Here is a 19,208-nt window from a genome sequence, read left to right on the forward strand (position 1 = left end):
TTCAGGTGCTGCATGCTCGACCTTTGGTGCTCCCTACATCGAGAACTGTTGCTTCAGTGTACACTTTTTTCACTGACTCACTCACTTGGTCTTCAAAAGGCAAAAATTAAAAATGTCAGGTACTGCCAAACTCCAGTCCTTTTAAAAATGAGACCTAAAAGAGTATGTGGGGCGCCTCAGCCCCAGGTAAATAAGAAACAAGGAGCAAAGGAGAAACCAGCGACTCACCTCAGTCCACCAGTTTCAATGACTAGTCCTGGGAGGACTATTACAACATAACAGTACCCCAATCGAAGCTACGGGGGCCCAGAAAAACAAAAATGACTTTCGTAAAAGCATTCCGCCCAGCCCTATTCCATATGCAGATATGGGGCTGGAATGTAACAAAGGACTACCTACAGCGAAGGAGCACCATCCACCTACAGGCAAAGGCAAACAGCATATTCTATTTGTGCCACGCTGAGCAGAGGCTGTAGGAATGATGGAAGGGAGCTCAGAACCAACTGTTTAATACAACATTGTACCCCCACAATGACACAACTTGACATTCCATCTAGGACGCAGCATTTGGTGGAGTACCAAGTGCATGGGACAAATACGCGATCTCATAGCCCTCGCCTGTCTATGGACTGCTCTGCTTCGGAGTTGTTATGGGATGAAGAACTTCAACATGATGAGGGTTTAACTCCTAAAGACCCCAAGCACGTGAACCAGCACCCATCTGGGTCCTCTGGGTTAACGCGATCATGAAGGAGGCCAATGAAGGCTTTGCAATGTGGCTCAATATGCTCTTAAGTCCTTCCGTGCAATCACACGTTTCCACGGCAGACAAATTTTGTTCTTCTCCCTCTCTTGCCCGGAAATATAACTAACTTTTTATTATCCGAGATCAAGCTATCGCTGGCAATTAAAACCTTAGAGGAAGAAGGTGCAAATGGTAATAATATCGTTGGGGGGGAGGGGAGGCGGGGGGGGGCTACAGTCCTAATAGATCAGCTTGGTTTTTCCCTGAGGGCAAGAGAGCACAAATGGAACAAGCATCCAATTTCCCATAATTGACAGTGGCCGATACTACACAACAACTCTTCAATATAACCATTTGGCTTCCGTTATTAAGCTCTACGGAGGTAATTTTTTCAGGACTAATATACCATGCTGATAAGTTGGACACTGAAGTGTATTTACTCAATGCACTTGCAGTGCACGTCCAGAGGATTGATTTTAAATTACAGGAGTTGAAAACTAGAATTTAAAAAGTTGAACACAATCCATCTACTGCATATCTAGGCTGTGGGGTTTTAGGTTGAAACCTATAATAACTGAGAAAATCCCACTGAAAGAGAAATAGCCCTTACCAGTAAAAACATATAAACACTGAAAAAACACCTGCACAACCACCAACTAAATGCCATTCAAAGAAAGAAAAAAGAGAGTGAAAAGTCATTTTATTTCCTTCTTGAAGGGGCCAATACAATGTAACTGTTTTATACAAGCTAGCAGTAAGAAAGACTGGGCTAACATTATTCTGCTTGAGATTTGTTGTTTAGGGATGTCACTAAAATATTGTTTTGTCTTAATATTGCTTTTTTTCAGTTTTGTGGTCTTTGGTCTGAAGATGCAGGGTTTAGAAACATGTTTTAGGTTGTGTTTAATTATTTTATAAACTGTAGAGAATGAGGAAATATCAAAATCATATTTGATATTTTGGCTGCAATTGATTCTTTCACTTATAGGTAAAATGGCTGGCTTCATGAGAATCTTTCTCAATATGTGTCATTGCATTTACCCACAGAGAATGGGTATAAACCCTAATACATCAGCCCACAGTTTCTAGTGGGTCAGTATTGATAGTAGGTGAATTGCCAACACCTCGGGCTCTGAACATTCAATGCAAGGTATAGTGACAAGTGCGATCACCTAGCATTTGGCATAGTTCGTGAAAACATGACACCAGACTTTTGGAAAACATGGAACACAGTGTCACTTGGAATGCCCTGCAAAAAAGGTTCCTTCCAAGTTCAACAAAGATCCGAATGATATTGTTTGTATTTGCAGAGATTCTGCTACGTATATGAAAAAGTTGTATGATGACCTGTCAAAATTGATGCCCGAGCTGAAGTGATTCCCTGTAGGAAATCCTTGCCACTTGTTAGATGGTATGCTGAAAGGATCTTTACAATCTTCAGAGTTAATGAGGGATACTATTGACTTTTTAGTCCATTCTGGTGCAGTTTTCTTATGCACAGGAACTAAAATGCAAATACTTATAATTTTGTACTTTGTTTGGCATCAAAAAAGAGTCATCCCAACTGTGTCCCTTAGCTGATGGTTCTCAGCCCAAGGGGCTATGTATGCTATATTATCCATGTGGCAACCATTTACTGAATTTTTGCTGAGTGATGATGCCAAGGGCAAGAAATGTGAGGCTCTTTGGTCGCATAAAGATAGTGATGTGAAAAAAGTGCACTCTGCTGCATTATTAGATTTTTACAGGAAAACATTACTGCTGTAGTATTTATAATTAAAAAAAACTAGAGTCTGAAAAAACCCTTGTATGCCAAGTGTTCAGCATAATTGGTGTGTATGTGAAACATCTCCTTGAGAGTAGGCTGGGCGAGACCTTTAGTGACTTTGGCACTGCAACATATTCCATGTTAGAGTGCTTGCCACTTCGCAAGCAAAACAATGTTGGAGAGCAATTCAGGAACGTTTATTTTACATTGTATGAGAAATGGCTTGCAATGATGCATAGAAATGTCCCTTCATCACCAATGGCATTTGAAGTCGATGAAACCTCACTGTGGTACTCTGTACAAGTTCTAGATCCCTTCAGTAAAGGGGAATTTCCTCTGTAGTTCCAAAAGTGCTGCTTCGTTTTTGACTGCTTCAATAACTCTGAGGGTATAAATTTCCAGCTCAATGCAAATGTTGCAGAACCTGCCATGAGGATCACAATCTTCATGTGCATAAGTATTGGCATGGAAAGCTGTGTCAGTGGCCAGAGTTAAAAAATTGTGTACTGGCTGTTTTGGCGTTGTCGTCTCAAGTGCCAATGTTGAGGGGGCCTTTTCACAGACGTTTACATGGGAAGGAAAGAGCGAGCGCACATGACCATAGACTCACTGAAGAAATATTTTATGGTGTACTACAATAAGCCTAATTTCCACAAATATATTTTGACCTCATATACACTATACGTACACTGTCTATGTTCCATGGTCTATCAGTGCAGAAAGCAAGCAGTAATAAAAGCAAAATGTTCCATAAACACCAGAAAAAAAAGTTTTTTGTTGTTTTTAGTGGCGCGAAAATGTGTAACCACTGATAACTGTTTTTTTAAGCTATTGAAATCACCTGAAAACACTGAAAAAACCCCACCAGAATTTACCAAAAATAAAAACTGAAAACAGGAAAGCCTATGCATATCATACTTGTGAATGCTCCACTACTATGGAGTCCCTTGCCACAATACCTGGCATCCTCTCAGAACTGTTGGATGAAGTAAAGGGTTCTAATACAGAGCTTCCGTTTTGCAAACTGTGCGTCAGCTTAGATCCTGGCCTCTGTCATAGCCCATAGGCAACAGGAGCGGCACACAAACTGTCACAACAGGTGGAGCACCACACAAATCTGGCCCAGGAACCAGAGGGGTAGCAAATGAACCACTCTGTTAATATTTTAGCGACAAACCTTGCAATGCAAACTGAACTGGAAGAGGTGATACCAGCCACAAGCCCAAGACCCTCACTTTCAAAAAGGAGACCGTAAGCGATTGAGAAAATCCAGGAGAAAAAGGTGAAAAAAATCGAAACAAATATGTCAACATCTTTTTAACAGAAGGTCAGGTACCACACAGAAAAATAACTCAGACCTTACTGTTTTCCCATATCCGATTCTCCAGAGACCGGAGGAACAACTGGAAGCACTTGATTACACTCCTGCTCCCGCACTAAAAGACCATACTTGGACATTGTACAAAAACACAGATAGTCCCAATGGGGAGTATTCAAATAATGAAATAAATTATACCCAATATCACGATTCTCAAACACATTAATGAATAATTTCAAGATTTTAGTATTGAATATCAAGTAATTATATAAAATCATATAATACAGTTGCTCCAGTGTGTAGAAAGTAAGTGCAGATAAGTGTCATTGTGAGTAGATAAGAAGAGAATAGGAAATTCAAGTGGAAATATATACAAACAATTCAGTTAGACCATGTCTGCAGGTGCATGTGTATAATTAGTTTTTCCCCAATTATAAGATACCGCGATACAGTCGGTGATATCCAGATGTGGATAATACTCCCAGTCCAGGTAGGTAGGTATAGTTGGAAGTTTTGACGTTTCGACCCCTAATGGGTGGAGAGGCCAGTTAAACCTTGGGATGGGGTCTTCATCAGGACGCTAAAGGAGCAACCTGAATTGTTGATCAAAGGAAACCAGTCAGTAACTACATAGATCCAGCGATAAATGCACAGTGTAGCCGTATGGGGTACAAAACATTATAGCACCATTGCTCACCTTAACCCCTCAGTTGGTATTCGCGTGGGGAGGCCTTGGGATTGGGCAGGTGATTTCTTTGTGGTCCAGGAATAATGCAAGGCTTGGATGTGCCATAAATTTAGTGGCACATCTACTGATTAGAATAGGCTAAAAACAGGGGGTCACAAAGTGGACCGATAGTGTATGCACCAGAAACTTAACCAAGCGGTTTCTGATTTCCAAATAAGGTGATGACGCTCGGCAATTACTGTTAAAAGCCAGTAGTCCATAACCAAATGACTCTGGTATTTCAAATCTGAAAAGTAGAAAGCTTCCAAAATTAGGATGACTGACATGCAGGATTTTATGAATGAGATTGCCCACTCGGGAGGGAGAGTGATTGCGTCAGGTAAAACACAATATCCTGGAGCGTCTTGCGTCTCTGAAAGATTCCCGGGGACTGTGTTTGAAATAGTCACGAGTCGCCGTGCACGCGGTCATGTCTCTTGCACAGCCGTTAGCTGCAGTTGGCCTCTGCGTGTGAACGTAACTAAAGCATTTGGTTTATGCCAAAGTTTTGGATTTGAAACTACTAACGGAGGTTAAGTGTTTATATATTCTATATAAGCATGACAAGGTTTCAAGGAGACTTAATAAATAAAATGTAATAAAAAAAAATAGGAAGCATATTTGGAGGCAGCAAAATAGAAAAAATCATATGGTCAATGTTGATAACAATTGTATATACGTATCTATATGAGTGTATGTATTCAGACAGCATACCTGCATTTGCATGATATATAATAGATAAAATTTCATAACATTTAGAAATCACCATGATATATATGGAGCACAACAATGCACAAAATGGAAAACAGTAACATACAAGTGATATACATGGATAAACTACCTTTCAACCATCCATGAAAGCTTGGTCAGTCCAAATCAGGAGAACGTCGTCGATATAACGATTCCAAAGCGCTATATTATTCTGGTATGGATTGCCTTCATTGAAATTTAAGCTGGTCTCATAATTATCCATATGTGGATAATCGACCTCAAAGCCGCCTCCAAACTTTTCATGGATGGTTGAATGGTAGATCATAAGACATTCAATTCACAGTCCAATACAATCCCACTAGTATTGACTTCTTAGATATTTCCAACAAAGCTGAAGGAGGGCAATTATAAACTACCTTGTTTAGAAAAAGCAGTGAATGTAATACCCTCCTACGCTAGTCATCACCCTAGAAACCCGAGGGACAACTCCATGGATTACACCTTTTGAAGTGCATTACAAATAAAGCGATCAAATTATTATCCTTTACCATAGACAGATTTCAGTAGCCAGTAAAAACCACGCCTGGGGTATTTTGCCATCATATGAAGCTTTGGTTCCCAGCCGTATTTATCCATGCATTTTTCATGGCATAAGAAACATGACCTTCTGCTTCTACGACTTGGCATGTTTGCTTCAAAAAACCTCACGCCTTCTTGGAAACCGCAATGGACAACTCCTGAATGTCGGCTTTGTGGACATGTAAACAGATCCTTGCTCCACTTGCTGTGTCCCTGACCAGCTTTGCTAGTGCAGAGACGAAGACTCTTACGACCTACATTAAGAATTTGCAAGTTAGGTCAAGTTGACCTGCCGTTATTATATTATTGAAGGGAGCTCCCGTGCAATCGGCATGTAAGATAGTAAAATGTCTGAATATTGCAGCCAAGGAGTTGGTAAAATCCAGTATCTGACTTTTAGCAACTATGTCGCTATCAGAGACTGGTTTATTGAGGATTTGGCCCATGTTTTATAAATTTGTATCTGGATTGTATGCAAGATGTTTGTATGTGCATGCTGTGGTTTTAAGTAGCAAACTAGACACACTTTATGTAAAGATTTTGCACTGCACGTAGGCACTCTTAAAGTTTAGACATGCTTTTAGGTGCATGTAAGGTTTTAATGACCAAACTAGACACACTTTATGCAAAACTTTGCACTGCACGTATGCACTTTACAAATACTAGAAAAAAAGTTCCCCTAAGAGATTGGATTCAGTCTTGTGTATGCTTATGACTTGCAGTATTTGTATTCCCTTTTATAATAGGTTTACATTGTTATTCTGTGAAATTCCGCAGGATGCAAATCGAAATGAGATTTTGCTTCAATTTTAAATCTTTTATCCTTTTGAAATGTGAATATCTGTTGCAATATTTTGCTGTAATATCACAATAATAATTGATATACCTCTTTGTAAATGTTATGTATGTAATTAACTATGCATTAATAAACTAACTTACATATTGATGAATCTTGAAACGAAAATCAAACTGCTTAACCCCTTCGGTGCGCATGATGGCCCCCGGCCGTCATGCGTCACGGTGCGTGTGCAGAGGATGGCCAGGGGCCATCCGGATCCCGCCCACTATTTAAATCGCCCGCACAGGGAGAAAATGTGCGCAGCGCCGAAGGGATTAATTCATGCTAGAAATTGCACTTTTTTGCTTGTTTACCCTCATTTATTTCATAAAGGTAGGTAATTATCAGCAACCTATAAGAAATGTTCAGTTCTTTACAGACAAAACATTTTTACACTGCTGAGTAGCTGCAACAAACATTAAAGGATGGGATGCAATCTTCCATTATTGTGAGTCTAAAGGAGTACATATTCATGTCATTCTTATGCAACCAATTGTTGAATCTCACCTGCACCATACAAAGTCAGTTATCTTTTTCTCAATTCAGACTTGCAATACTTGTAATGTACTCTTGATGAGCTCTGTTATGTCAATGCTCGATTAGCCCTGCAGATTCAGATAGGGTTAATTTGCATATGTACTGAGTCAATAAGTTGTTGGAACAGCTAGGTCTTTAGAGCCTTCATGAAGGAACATGTATTAGATGCTAGTTTTGCGTCTGAATTGTGAAAAGTGTATCAACACTACCCACAGATAAGGAATATATACTATAGAAGGACGATTGCTTATCAATGTACAAAGAACAGAATTTCAGTACCCAGTGAAGTGGTATTCTCAACAGTGTTGTTCTATCCGCTGATGTATTTATTTATCCATAATAATGCCCCATGAATATGAATGGATATTTCTAAAGTAACCCAAAGAACAATGAAAGAATGACATTAAATGCCATTGTTGAATAAGGGAACAAAGGATGTTACAATAGTAAAACATGAGTGTCACACAGATTTACAGCTATATATGGAAGTCAAATTTTTCGTAGAAATCCAGTAAGTGTTTTGAAATGTTGATTAAGAGGTAGCATAATTTCAATTACCAACCTACTATTTCCAGTTATTTTGTTCATATTTGCTTTCTACCATTTACTACAGGGACAGAGGGACAACATATCCCAACAGAAATCATTTTTGGACTTCAGTGGGCTGGATTTAGAACTTTTCTGGAAATTGTATAGTGCACTAAAACAGCACAAGTAAGACTCGATGTTTTTGTACCAGTTCTACTGATTATCATGCTTTGAAAGCTAATGAAATACATTTTTTTTACACAGTGTTGGTTTTAGTAAGTGTTGAAATCATGGTCATGATTGACGTGAGCAGCTCATTAACTGTTGATATCGGATTCATCTTGATTTCCAATGTGACCATGTATTTTTGTGATACAATTCATTATTTGGTATATGTGGGATTGTAACCTGATCAGTAAAATACTTCAGTGGGCAGTAGTTTTTCTGAAGGTTGGTTTAAAAAAAAAAATATATACAATGAATAAAATGCTGTCTTTTATTTTTCTGAAACAAGATCTTAAAAATGGATGTTTAAATGGCAACTACGTCGGTAGTATGTTAAATCTGTGTAGTCTATTCATGAGTATTGAATAGTTCTGCCCACCGGCTTTGGCTAGACTAGTCCGTACTTATGACTTAAGTGTAGATTAAAAAATGTTTTTTTTTTAAAGAACGAATCTTACTGGGACAATTATGGAAACTCCCCAAGGGATAGAAAGGTATTTCAGGAGACAACTGTACCATATTAAGATCTTGATATCACTATGCGTCCCAGACACTTGACTGAACGTGTGGTCAGTGTAGAGTGACTGTGGCTGATATTATCCTCTAGACAGAGCTTATTCTAGATAGAGGGTTCAATCAGACACAGTGTTCATAGCACTAACCACATTTTGAGAACCCCCCCCCCCCCCCATCCCACTGGTTTGGTTGTATCTGAGATACTGCTATGGTACTGGAGAGACAGATGGATCCATTTGTACAGCTGTCTGGCAGAAGAGGTTTATGTAACACCTGCTCTGTGCCCAAAACTCCAGTGGTGAGATTGGTTACATGCTCCTCATCCTATTTTTGCCATAGTAACTAATATCACCCTTTTTTGATTTAGAATCCACCTAGGGGACAGCCAAATGAGAAGTCTCTGTGTTCCAACAGAACAGAATTGACATATTGTTCTTCTGTAACTAAATGATGTTCTACTCAAGACCTTTTTTCTATATCCATTCCAACTGTTTACAGGCATATGTATAACCAAGTTTTACATAAACAAAACAGTAGACTATTGAAAGAGGCTGTGCAGCAAAGCTTTGCAACTGTATCACTAGGTCATGTGGAAACACATGTGACTTTGAAGCTTAGTTAGATGTGGGCTGTGCATTGGAAAAGTTTCTTTTTGTTGATTGAATGTGTGATCCAAGAACGGAAACTCCATCCTCTAGTGCTACAACAGGCTTTTTTGAAACTCCTCTGTTTCTGAGCCGATCCTACGCACTCGCGCTGCAGAGCCTCCCGTCCTCATTTTCGATCACCACCAGGTGGCGCTCCAGGACTTCCGATTCCGGGTTGCCGTGGGCGCGCTTACCGGCCGATTTTCGGCCGCTGCTGTGACCGCCATCGTCGCCGCAGCCGGTGCCGGAGTGGTGCTGGGTTCACTTGGGGCACAGCTGGAGCCCTGGCAGACTGCCGGATTCCTCGGGAGGCGGCAAGTTTTGGAGTTGCGAAAGGTGGTTGCCGAGGGGCCGAGGGGCCGAGGGAGCGCAGCGCTGCACCTCCAGCGGCCGTCTAGAGGCTGTGTGTGGCCCAGGTCAGCGTGAGGAGTCGCGTATAAGATGTGGTGACCCCAGGAGAGTGACCAGAACAGTATCCAGGAAAGTAATTGGGTGCCTCCATCAAGAAGGGTCAACGTCTGGACCAGAACTGAGAGTGGAGCAGAGAGGAGCATATGATTTAATATAAAGCTGCTGCTAATTGGCAACATTATGGAACAACCAATAGGAGCCTAAGTGGGGAGGAGGAGGAAAGAGTGCTGGCTCATAGAAACAGAGGTAAGTGAAGTTAACATTGTACTTCCCCTTATAAACATACAGATATATAAATAATAATTATCCAGGGGAAGCTTATGCGGAGTGGGGGATTGCTGTGCACCAAATAAGTGGTGAAAGCCCTAAGGTGAAGGAAACCCCTCCGTAACCTGCGGGAAGCTGAGAAGAAGAACGCAAAGTAAGAACACAGGAAAAACAATGGCCCTAGGGAAAACTAAACCACGCAGAGTGGTAAGAAATAGTAAAAAAACTGCAAATAAATCGGGAACAGTGGACGCGACCGGCTCACCCAAAGGTTTGGCTGACGTAAATAATGAGATGGTAAATAATGAGATGGTAACACCAATTGCTGGCAGAACAATATCCATCAGAGCAACCCCTTCCTCAAGCACAACCCCGCAGCCAGCGCCGGCATCTGCCAGGTCAACAGGCGCAAAAGGGGGGTCGGTGGTATCAAAAACCATTAAGGATTTTATTGGTAAACATTTCATGGGGAAAGAGAGAGCAGAAAAGGACACAATTGAAATTGAGACCACGCAATCTATCGAGGATCCGGCCGCATCAAGCACAGAGGCCTTAAATCAGACTGACTTTAATATCGCTGAGATACCAATGGAACCGCGTCTATCATCTTCCCCAAGGATGTTTCAGTCGATTTGCACCCAGGACTTAGGTGCAGATATGGTGAATGAAGAACGAGTAGTCTGTAGTGACTCCTTGGGAGAAGGGAACATTACTGGGGAGGCTCCCTGTCAAAAGGATCATGAGAGTCTAGGACCCCCAAAAACAGTTGGATTAGATGTATCCGGCATATCCTTATGTAGCCTGGAGGTGACGGGTTCTAACGGCCAATCCATGCTCGAAGTAATGCTAATGCTCCAGAAGACTCTGCAGGGCATTCTGGAGGTTACAGTACTAAATAATGACATTCTGAAAAGGCATGGTGATCAATTTAAGGGCATAAATGGGGAATTAGCACAGATTAAAAACTTGATGCCCTCAATTGTAAGACCTGTAGAAACAAAGGAGGATAATAAAGTGGATAGGGGGGAAGAAGTGGAAGAGGTGACTAGCCCCCCAGAGAATGAACCAACAGAATATGTATCCTACCGCCCCATGCTTATAAAGAGGTATGGGGATGAGAGATATAGAAGGTCTAATATACCAAGGAGAAGGAAAGGGATTAAGGCCCGACCCAGCTGCTACCCAAAAAAGTACCAGGATCACAGGGGGGGGGGGGAAACGCCAATATATAAGTCATTAAATAAGATTGCAAGGCAAGGACCTAAAATGTTAGATTTCGTAGAGAAAGGGGCAAATAGCAGCCGACATGAGGTACAACGTAAGGGGATAATGAGGAGGGATATGGCAGAGAACAAAAAGGTTAATAGGAGAAATCCCCCAGGGGTGAAAAAGAGTGTAAGAGTAGAGCGGGAGAGGGAGATGTCCCCAAGTGCGGAGGGACCCCACCCAAGTAACTGGAAAGGGGTCAAAAAAGGGGGAGGAGAAGAAGCTAGTAGGCACTTAAGGGGAGTAACAATAGGAGGGAATCGCCAACATCAACAGACAGTATTACCCACTGACACTTGGATATTTGTAGAGTCAATAGGACAGGCGAAAGGGGGAAAAAGAACTAAGAAATTAAACCCCTTGAATCGCTCCCAGCTACTATCCTCATTTGGAAAGTGCCCCAGTCTAAGATATGTTAGCACTGAAGATCTAAAAGAAGTGGGGTTCACAGTAAACAGTAAGGGGGAGGAAATAACTAAGGTTTTACTCCACTCAGCCCTAATAAAGGATGCTATAGAAAAGGCAGAGTCCGAGATGCTAAGGGAAGGCATTAGAATACTAAAAAGGAAGGATGTATTCTCGGATAAGTTAGGGACTCCTTTCCTTAGAAATCACGCAGCTCTAGGGGACAGACAAATAAAAATGATCAATCTGGGGAGAGGTACCAACGACGCCCTAGAAATCACGATAAGACCCAATGACCAAAGGTGGGATATGGAAGAAGTACTTGCTGGGAACAGATACAGAGAGCTGGCATATATGAGTAGCGAGGAAGATGGTTTTATGAGTGAGATCGACTAGGAAGCAGGAGCGCCGCACAGCCTATCAATAATGACCTGGAACATAAATGGGTACAATAGAATAGCGATACAGGAAGATTTTAAAAATATCTTGAAGAAAAACGATATCGTTTGTCTCCAGGAAACTTGGCTGTGTGGCGAAATCCCAGCTACGGTAGGTTTCACTCATTATGTAAAAGCCGCTAAAAGGAACACGGTGGGTAGACCTTCAGGGGGTTTGATGACGCTGATTTCTACAAGGATTGCCAAGGACATTGAACCCCTGGAACTACAGTGTAACTGGGCACAGGGCAATAGAGTGCGAACAACAAACAACATGTTGGGGGGTGAAAGCCTATGCATTATAAATGTATATATTCAGAAAGGGAAAGTAAATGAATATAAGGCAGACTTGGAACACTTAAAAACTGACCTAGATGGGGTGTGTAACCGGTTTCCAAAGGATGTGCTCGTAATATTGGGAGACTTCAACCATAAATTGAATCCTAAATCAATGGATTCTTGGTTGAAGGACTTGTTGGATGCATATAAAATAGAGCAGGCACAATTCCCCAGCTGTGAAACCTCAAGTAAAGATGATAAGCTCGGGCAACTGTTGGGGGTTATGGGATTTGTATGTACCAACGGTAGAAAGGAAGCAGACAGGCCTGCGAAGCGTACCTTTAAGGTAGGGCAACAAATGTGCCCCATAGACTATGTATTCATACAGGCCTGGCATTTCCACCTTATCAAACAGTTCGAAATTTTGGGGGTGGAGGGTAGTGATCACTATCCACTGCAGGTTGAACTTCAGGTAAATAGCCACCCGCAAAGACAAAAAGTGTTATCAGTAGATGTAGAATACCCCAAGCGGTTAACAACACGAATCACCGAGGAATATATACAGAAACTAAGTGCATATCAGCTAACTGTGAATTTGGGTAACCTTGTACCAGAAGGAAGTATAGCCTGGTACGAGGGCATAATAAGGCAATTGGTGGAATGCCTCCGGATTAAGTTAAAGTGCAATAACCAAAAACCAGTAAATAATGCGACATTATACCCTAATAATAACAAACACTGGTTTGATGCCGAATGCCGGAAATTAAAGGCCGGAATTAGGAAACAAGAAAGACGACTCAGAGGTAACTATAGTGAGGAAGTGGTATCAGAACTTAAAAAAATGAAGCTAAAATATAAGTCAGTTATTAGAGATAAAAAAAGGTGTTTTAAGGACAAATGTTGGGATAATTTACTCGTGACAATTGAAGACAAAAATGTGAAAGGCTTTTGGAGGCTAATACAGGACTGTATGGGGAAAGCACAAGGGACCATGCAGTGCGCAGTACCAGAGGACAAGTGGCTGGCCTATCTAGAGGAAATTTACGGGAAATGGCCAATGAGGGAGGGAATAATGGTAAATGCCTGGCCAGGAATAAGTGAAGAATTAAAAACCCATTTTCTCCCAGATCAAATTAGAACCATAATATCTAGACTAAACCTAACACGGGCAGCCGGCCCTGACAACCTGCCAGCTGTCATAATAAAAACAAACATAGAATGGTGGGCAGAGTTCCTTTCAAATATGTTTTTATGGATCCTAAATTCAGGTGAATTCCCTGCAAACTGGAAAGGGGCTATTGTTAGGCCAATCCATAAAAAAGGTGATGTAAACACCCCTAAAAATTACCGCTTAATAAACCTCTTGGATATAGGCGAAAAGGTCTTTTCTAAGGTAATCCTAGGGATTCTAAAGGAGTGGGTGGAAGACAAACAGATAATACCCCCAGAGCAGGGGGGGTTCAAAGAAGGCCACTCAACGATTGACCATTGCTTTGCTCTGTGGTCCATCGCACGGAAGTCAATTGATCAGAGGAGTAATCTATTCTGCTGTTTCGTTGACTTCCGTGCAGCCTTTGATCTTGTGGACAGGGATCAGCTGTGGTCAACACTAATAGGGTATGAATTACAGGATGACCTGCTGGCCCTTGTCCAAGCATTACATACAGAAAATTGGGCACAGATAATATTGGACACGGATGGAGGACTGACCAGGAGAATCCCTATTGGAAACGGCTTAAGACAGGGGTGCGTTCTAGCCCCCCTGCTGTTCGCCCTGTTTTTAGCTGACTTACCCCAAGTATTAAGAGATGTCAGAGGGGCGAACCCGAAGTTGGGAGGAAGGCACATATCGTGCCTCCTTTATGCCGATGACCTAGTAATAATGGATCAAACGGAGATAGGCCTCCAGAGAAAACTCAATAGGTTTAAAGATTACTGTACGAGTAAAAAACTAGTGGTAAATATGGATAAAACCAAAATAGTATGTTTTGGGAGAGGGAAAGTGAAGTTCTCGTGGTATCTTGGCACAACCTTGCTTGAGAGGGTGACCAACTATAGATATTTGGGAATGTGGTTCTCAGGTAACCTGAAATGGCATACACACCTGCAAGCATTAAAAATAAGGGCACTGGCGTCGGTCAAAGGCCTAAAAAGCTTTAATAACACCTATGGTGAAAGGTCAGATAGACCGGTCTTAAAAGCTTATCAAACAATGGTTCCCCCACAATTTCTGTATGGAGCCGAGGTTATTTATCTCAGTGGTAAGACCTCCTGGGATAGTGAAGAGGGAAATATATTAAAAAGCTTATTCGCTCTGCCAAAATCCTCTATGGTGCAGGCAGCACGACTGGAGCTGGGAATAACCTCCTGGGCTATTACAGTTTGTATGAGCCTTGTACGCTTCTGGCAGCGGTTGGGAGTAGGGGAAATTGCTAAAGTCTCCCATTGGGCTAAGGAGGAAATTATCAATAGTGAGCTCCCCTGGGCAAAAGAGGTAAGAGCCTCAATAAGCAAGGCTTATGGGGTGCTAGATTTGAAGGTATGTTTGCCGCAAGACCCCATAATATTTGGGAAAAAAGAATTAAAGACTCTGGGGGTCAATATGTCCCGTAGTTATGACCGGGAATACCTTGCTCAAAAGACCTCGGTAGCACACATGAAAGTGGCTTGGGAGAGAAGTCAACACTTCCCTTACGTGGACCGGTTACCTAGTCATAGTCTGAGGCGAGAAGTCCTGAAAATGCGAATTGGCATAAACCCAGGCTATGCAAATAACGGGGTTCGAAATTTAATGATAGGAAGTAATGGGAAATGCACTTGCACTTTAGGAACCACCTGTGATATGTTACATATTTCATTAGATTGTACGAGATTTTTAGACTCTCGAAAGGAGTTTTTATGTCCGATTTTTAAAAAATATAAGATTACGCACAGAATGCAAGCTGCCACTCTTTTGGTGGAAATGGAGACTTTAGATATAGCCTGCGCGTTGGGGAAATATATGAACAAAGTTAGGTGGTTCCTCAAATGCGCAGAAGAACATGTATAGTGTAGCCCTTATCCCTGAATAAAGGTAGAGATACTAAGGGATAATAGTAGTAAAAACTGCATTTTGAAGAAGGTATATATAGGACATTTTAGCGATTTTAACAAATAAATGTTATAATACTCTGTTTTAAAAGGAACAAGAGAAGTTAATTTTTAAGTATCTTGAGGTGTAATTGTGGTTTTAATATTATCTTGTTATGCTGCTGCTCTTTTTCCTGCTGAATATTACCATGTTTTGCTGTTGTCCTTTCTCTTATCACGGAATGTGGAATGTACTTTTAAGGTTTTAACAAATCAAATAAAGTTTTGTTTGACTGACTGGCATTCACAAAATAGGGGTTCCAAAAAGTATATATTTTTTCTAAACTTGGACTGGAAATTTCCTGTTTGCAGGAGTACCTGGAGAATCCATCTATGGCTGACAAGAGATGTTGTGGGACCAATTTTATTGATTATCAATACATATATATAGATTTTCATCCTGTAGGCTTGCAGATAGTGCGACCAGCGTTAGTGACCTACCCTTTCATTTTAAGTTTGGGTTGCAGTGTTACTTGTGATAAATGTGTGAACAAGGGCAGACAGATTTTGCGGCTCCAAAATTAAAGATTTTGTGCCAGAAGTATTGGGATTCGGGTTGTCCTTTGGCTCGCCGGAAGGAGGTGCTGAGACAGTGTATTGTGTATATCTATATATATATATTTTTTTTTTTCTCTTATATTTATATAGCGCAGCTTGACCTGAGTGTATCAGGTATCTTACTGCTTTACATAAGCACAAGTTGCGTTACACAAGGGCACATTCATTTTTGTTAGGCACAGGGAGATTACGTGATTTGCCCAGAATCACAGGATGTTAAGTGACATTGCAGAGACTGGAACCCATTTCCCCAGATTTTAGGTCAACTGCCCTAGCCATTAGGCTACATCCTCTCCCCTATTATATTGAATATTATCACTACAAGCAATCCAAGACCCTGATTGGGTCTAGTCAGTTGGATGCAGCTTGTTACAGTGGCACAGTGGGCAAGGGACCCAGGTTTTGCCATACCCTTGGCCAAACTGAGGTTACATTGTGTGCAAAAGAACAATAGATTGAACTGCTACCCCAAGCAATTTCCAGAGCATTTGCAAATTGCAAAGGTTCTTCCCATTACCTCTGTGCCCTGATGCACAGCCCTAAGTGGCAAGGGTATGCTGAGATGTGGGTCCGATGCTCACTGGACCAAACTTCATCCAACTGATGAGCCCCAATCAGGGTGAAACCGGTCTTGGGTTGCTTGAGTTATGATTTATTAAGGACTTGGCTTGGCAGTTTGGGAAGGACTGTTCCTATTGGTGCAGGTTCACTACTGAGATGCATATGGCTGGGTTGGAACTGAGTTGTCATGGTGGCCAAAAGAACGATGGGTTGGAATGCTACCTAGAGCGATTTCCAGTGGTTGGCATTCCTACTATCACCTTAATGTGTGTTTGAGATGCAGTGCAAACAGAGACACATTGGTGGGACGAGCAATACTTCATCATATTTTTAGGTAAAGGCGAGCCATATTGTTTTGTAATTTTTTTTTTATTTGTTTATTGAGAATTTTTTTGGCATAGAATTGACCAACGGAAACAAAAAGAACAAAAACAAAAAGTGTAGAGGACAAATGAATCAAATAAAAACATAATGAAGAAACATCAGCATAATAATGGCAATATGAGGATAGGCACCCCCGCGACCATGAAACTTGACCAGCAGATGACCACTCATCATAACCTGAAATACAAAGTCCGCACATAAACAGTACATTTCAGCCCAGCCACGCTGACATCAATTGTGGTGGTACATACTATCAAGGAAAATTCCAATATGGTCAAGGTGAGCCGTATTAGTCATCGACCATATATAATTAAGGCATGAATTACCATAGTATAGTGGCGATCAAGGCACATTCCCAGTCTCTACAGGGTGCTCCAGGAGATACAGTTTGAAAGGGTCCCAAATATCCAGAGGTTGGGACAAGAGTGGGAGTGGGAGCAGTTTGGCATAAATGTATGCCTGGTCCTGCCAGAGTGTCATGTCACTGATCCAATCTTTGATTTTGGGTACGCGTCCTCTGCCCCAGCGGCAGGCCACACGTCGTCTGCCAAGAAGGAGAGTAAATAAGACACACTTGCGGTATGTCATTGGTATCTCCTTTGTATGCCCTAGCAGTGCGAGAAGAGGGGATAACGTAAGTTACAGGGAGGTCATTAGCTCCAGCACAGTGAAAACCTTCTGACAGTAGGCAAGGACAGAGCTACATCCCCAAGCAAGGTGAAGGAAGTCAGCAGCTTCCGCTCTACATCTGTCGCATTGGTCAGTTTCACGTAGTTTGTATTTGTGAAGTTTGATGGGGGTATAGTTAGTGCGGTGCAAAAATTTGTAGTGAGAAATACGTAGCCGGCTGCTGGAGGAGACTTGTTGAGTTTGCGTACAGCAATACAGCAACTGTTGGTCTGTGTACTCATTTCCGAGTTCAGCTGCCTATTTATCTCTGGATGCACAGGTGCTGTACACCACGTCCGTGTATAAGCTATGATAGAGGGTGAGGACAAAATGTGATGTACTGCCAGTGTGCAGGATGTGATGCAGTGGAGCGATAATAGGGGGCTCTTGAGGGGAGGAGGGCGTATACTCCTTAAAACCCTGCCTTAGGCATGCATATAGAAAGATATCCATGGGGGAGGGCGGAGTATCACAAAATAACTGCTGCAAAGTGCGAAACGTGCCCTTCTGGTAAAGCTCCCCCCAGCAGTGAATGTTATGTTTAGTTTTAACCTAATTGAAAACTCCTTCCTGCAAGACAGGCATCTTGGGGTGATATATAAGCAGGAGCAGATGAGAATATAATATGGGAGCTTATGACTGGTGGGCAATGCGACTCCCCGCCATGACTGTGCAGTCAACAGATGTCAGGCATGGCATGCGAGGTGGGATTCCAGTCAATATAGCCGCTCAAGCGGGTAGGATCCGACAGCCAAAGTTCAGTTGCAACATGAGGCGTGCATCTGGGAGGATGGTACGAATAATGGGCATAGTGTGCTTCAACACAGATATAATATAGTTCTAAGTTGGGGACATCAAATCCCCCCTGAGAGTAAGGTCGTGTGAGTGTATCCCACTGCAAGCACGATTGTTTACCTCCCCAAACTAATCTTATTAGCTCCGAGCGGAGCTAAAAGAAAAAGGGCCTACCCGGATCATACGGAATATTTAAGAACAAATGCAAGAGTTCGGGGTGGACAACCATTTTGATGAGTGAGATCCGTCCTGCCATCGTTTTTGGCCACTATAGGTGTGGCAGGGTATACTCAGACATGAGTCCCTTGCTCACTGCACCATCAGGATTCAAGCAAGCCGGGCCGGCGACAGCTGAAATGCCAGAAACCGGTCCCCGGAAGCTTGTCTCCTTGGTAGTATAGTCTGCCTTGTTCCCATGATGCACTGGGTCAGGGACAGACTGATTTGCATATAGCCAGGTTCTGAGCTGGGATGGTGCAGTGAGATAAATAACGGTGATGGATCAAGCCCTGATCTTTGGACTGGGTAAGAGTGGTCTGCTTAATTCAGACACTCTGTTCATCACCACCCCCTTTTCTGAATCGTTTTTGGCCACTATAGGTGTGGCAGGGTATACTCAGACATGAGTCCCTTGCTCACTGCACCATCAGGATTCTGACACTCTGTTCATCACCACCCCCTTTTCTGAATCATTGTGAGGGGGAGAGCGTGCCATTGTGTGTTCCTGCTGGTGATATTGTCTAGTGTACATCCATAATTGAGCCTCATCAGCTCATCGCAATCTTTGGTGACATGGATCCCCAAGTATTTCACTTCAGTGGTGCACCATTCTATAGGACAATCAGTAGGGAATTGCACAGCGGAAGTTGTGAGTGGAAAAATTTGACATTTAGCCCAATTAAATTGAA

The 19,208-nt window shown here is 42.1% G+C and overlaps 1 protein-coding gene across 1 annotated transcript in view; it reads left to right on the forward strand.

The window, feature by feature from the left end:
* ZZEF1 (zinc finger ZZ-type and EF-hand domain containing 1) overlaps positions 1-19,208 on the forward strand; it is a 1,733,356-nt gene that overhangs the window by 350,344 nt on the left and 1,363,804 nt on the right. The window contains exon 14 of the mRNA XM_086954803.1: positions 7,837-7,937. Within this exon, the coding sequence (XP_086810929.1) occupies positions 7,837-7,937 (101 nt within the window). The remainder of the gene's footprint in view (positions 1-7,836; positions 7,938-19,208) is intronic.

This window comes from Lissotriton vulgaris, chromosome 2_1 (assembly GCF_964263255.1).
Source record: "Lissotriton vulgaris chromosome 2_1, aLisVul1.2, whole genome shotgun sequence".
Taxonomy (NCBI): Eukaryota; Metazoa; Chordata; class Amphibia; order Caudata; family Salamandridae; genus Lissotriton; species Lissotriton vulgaris.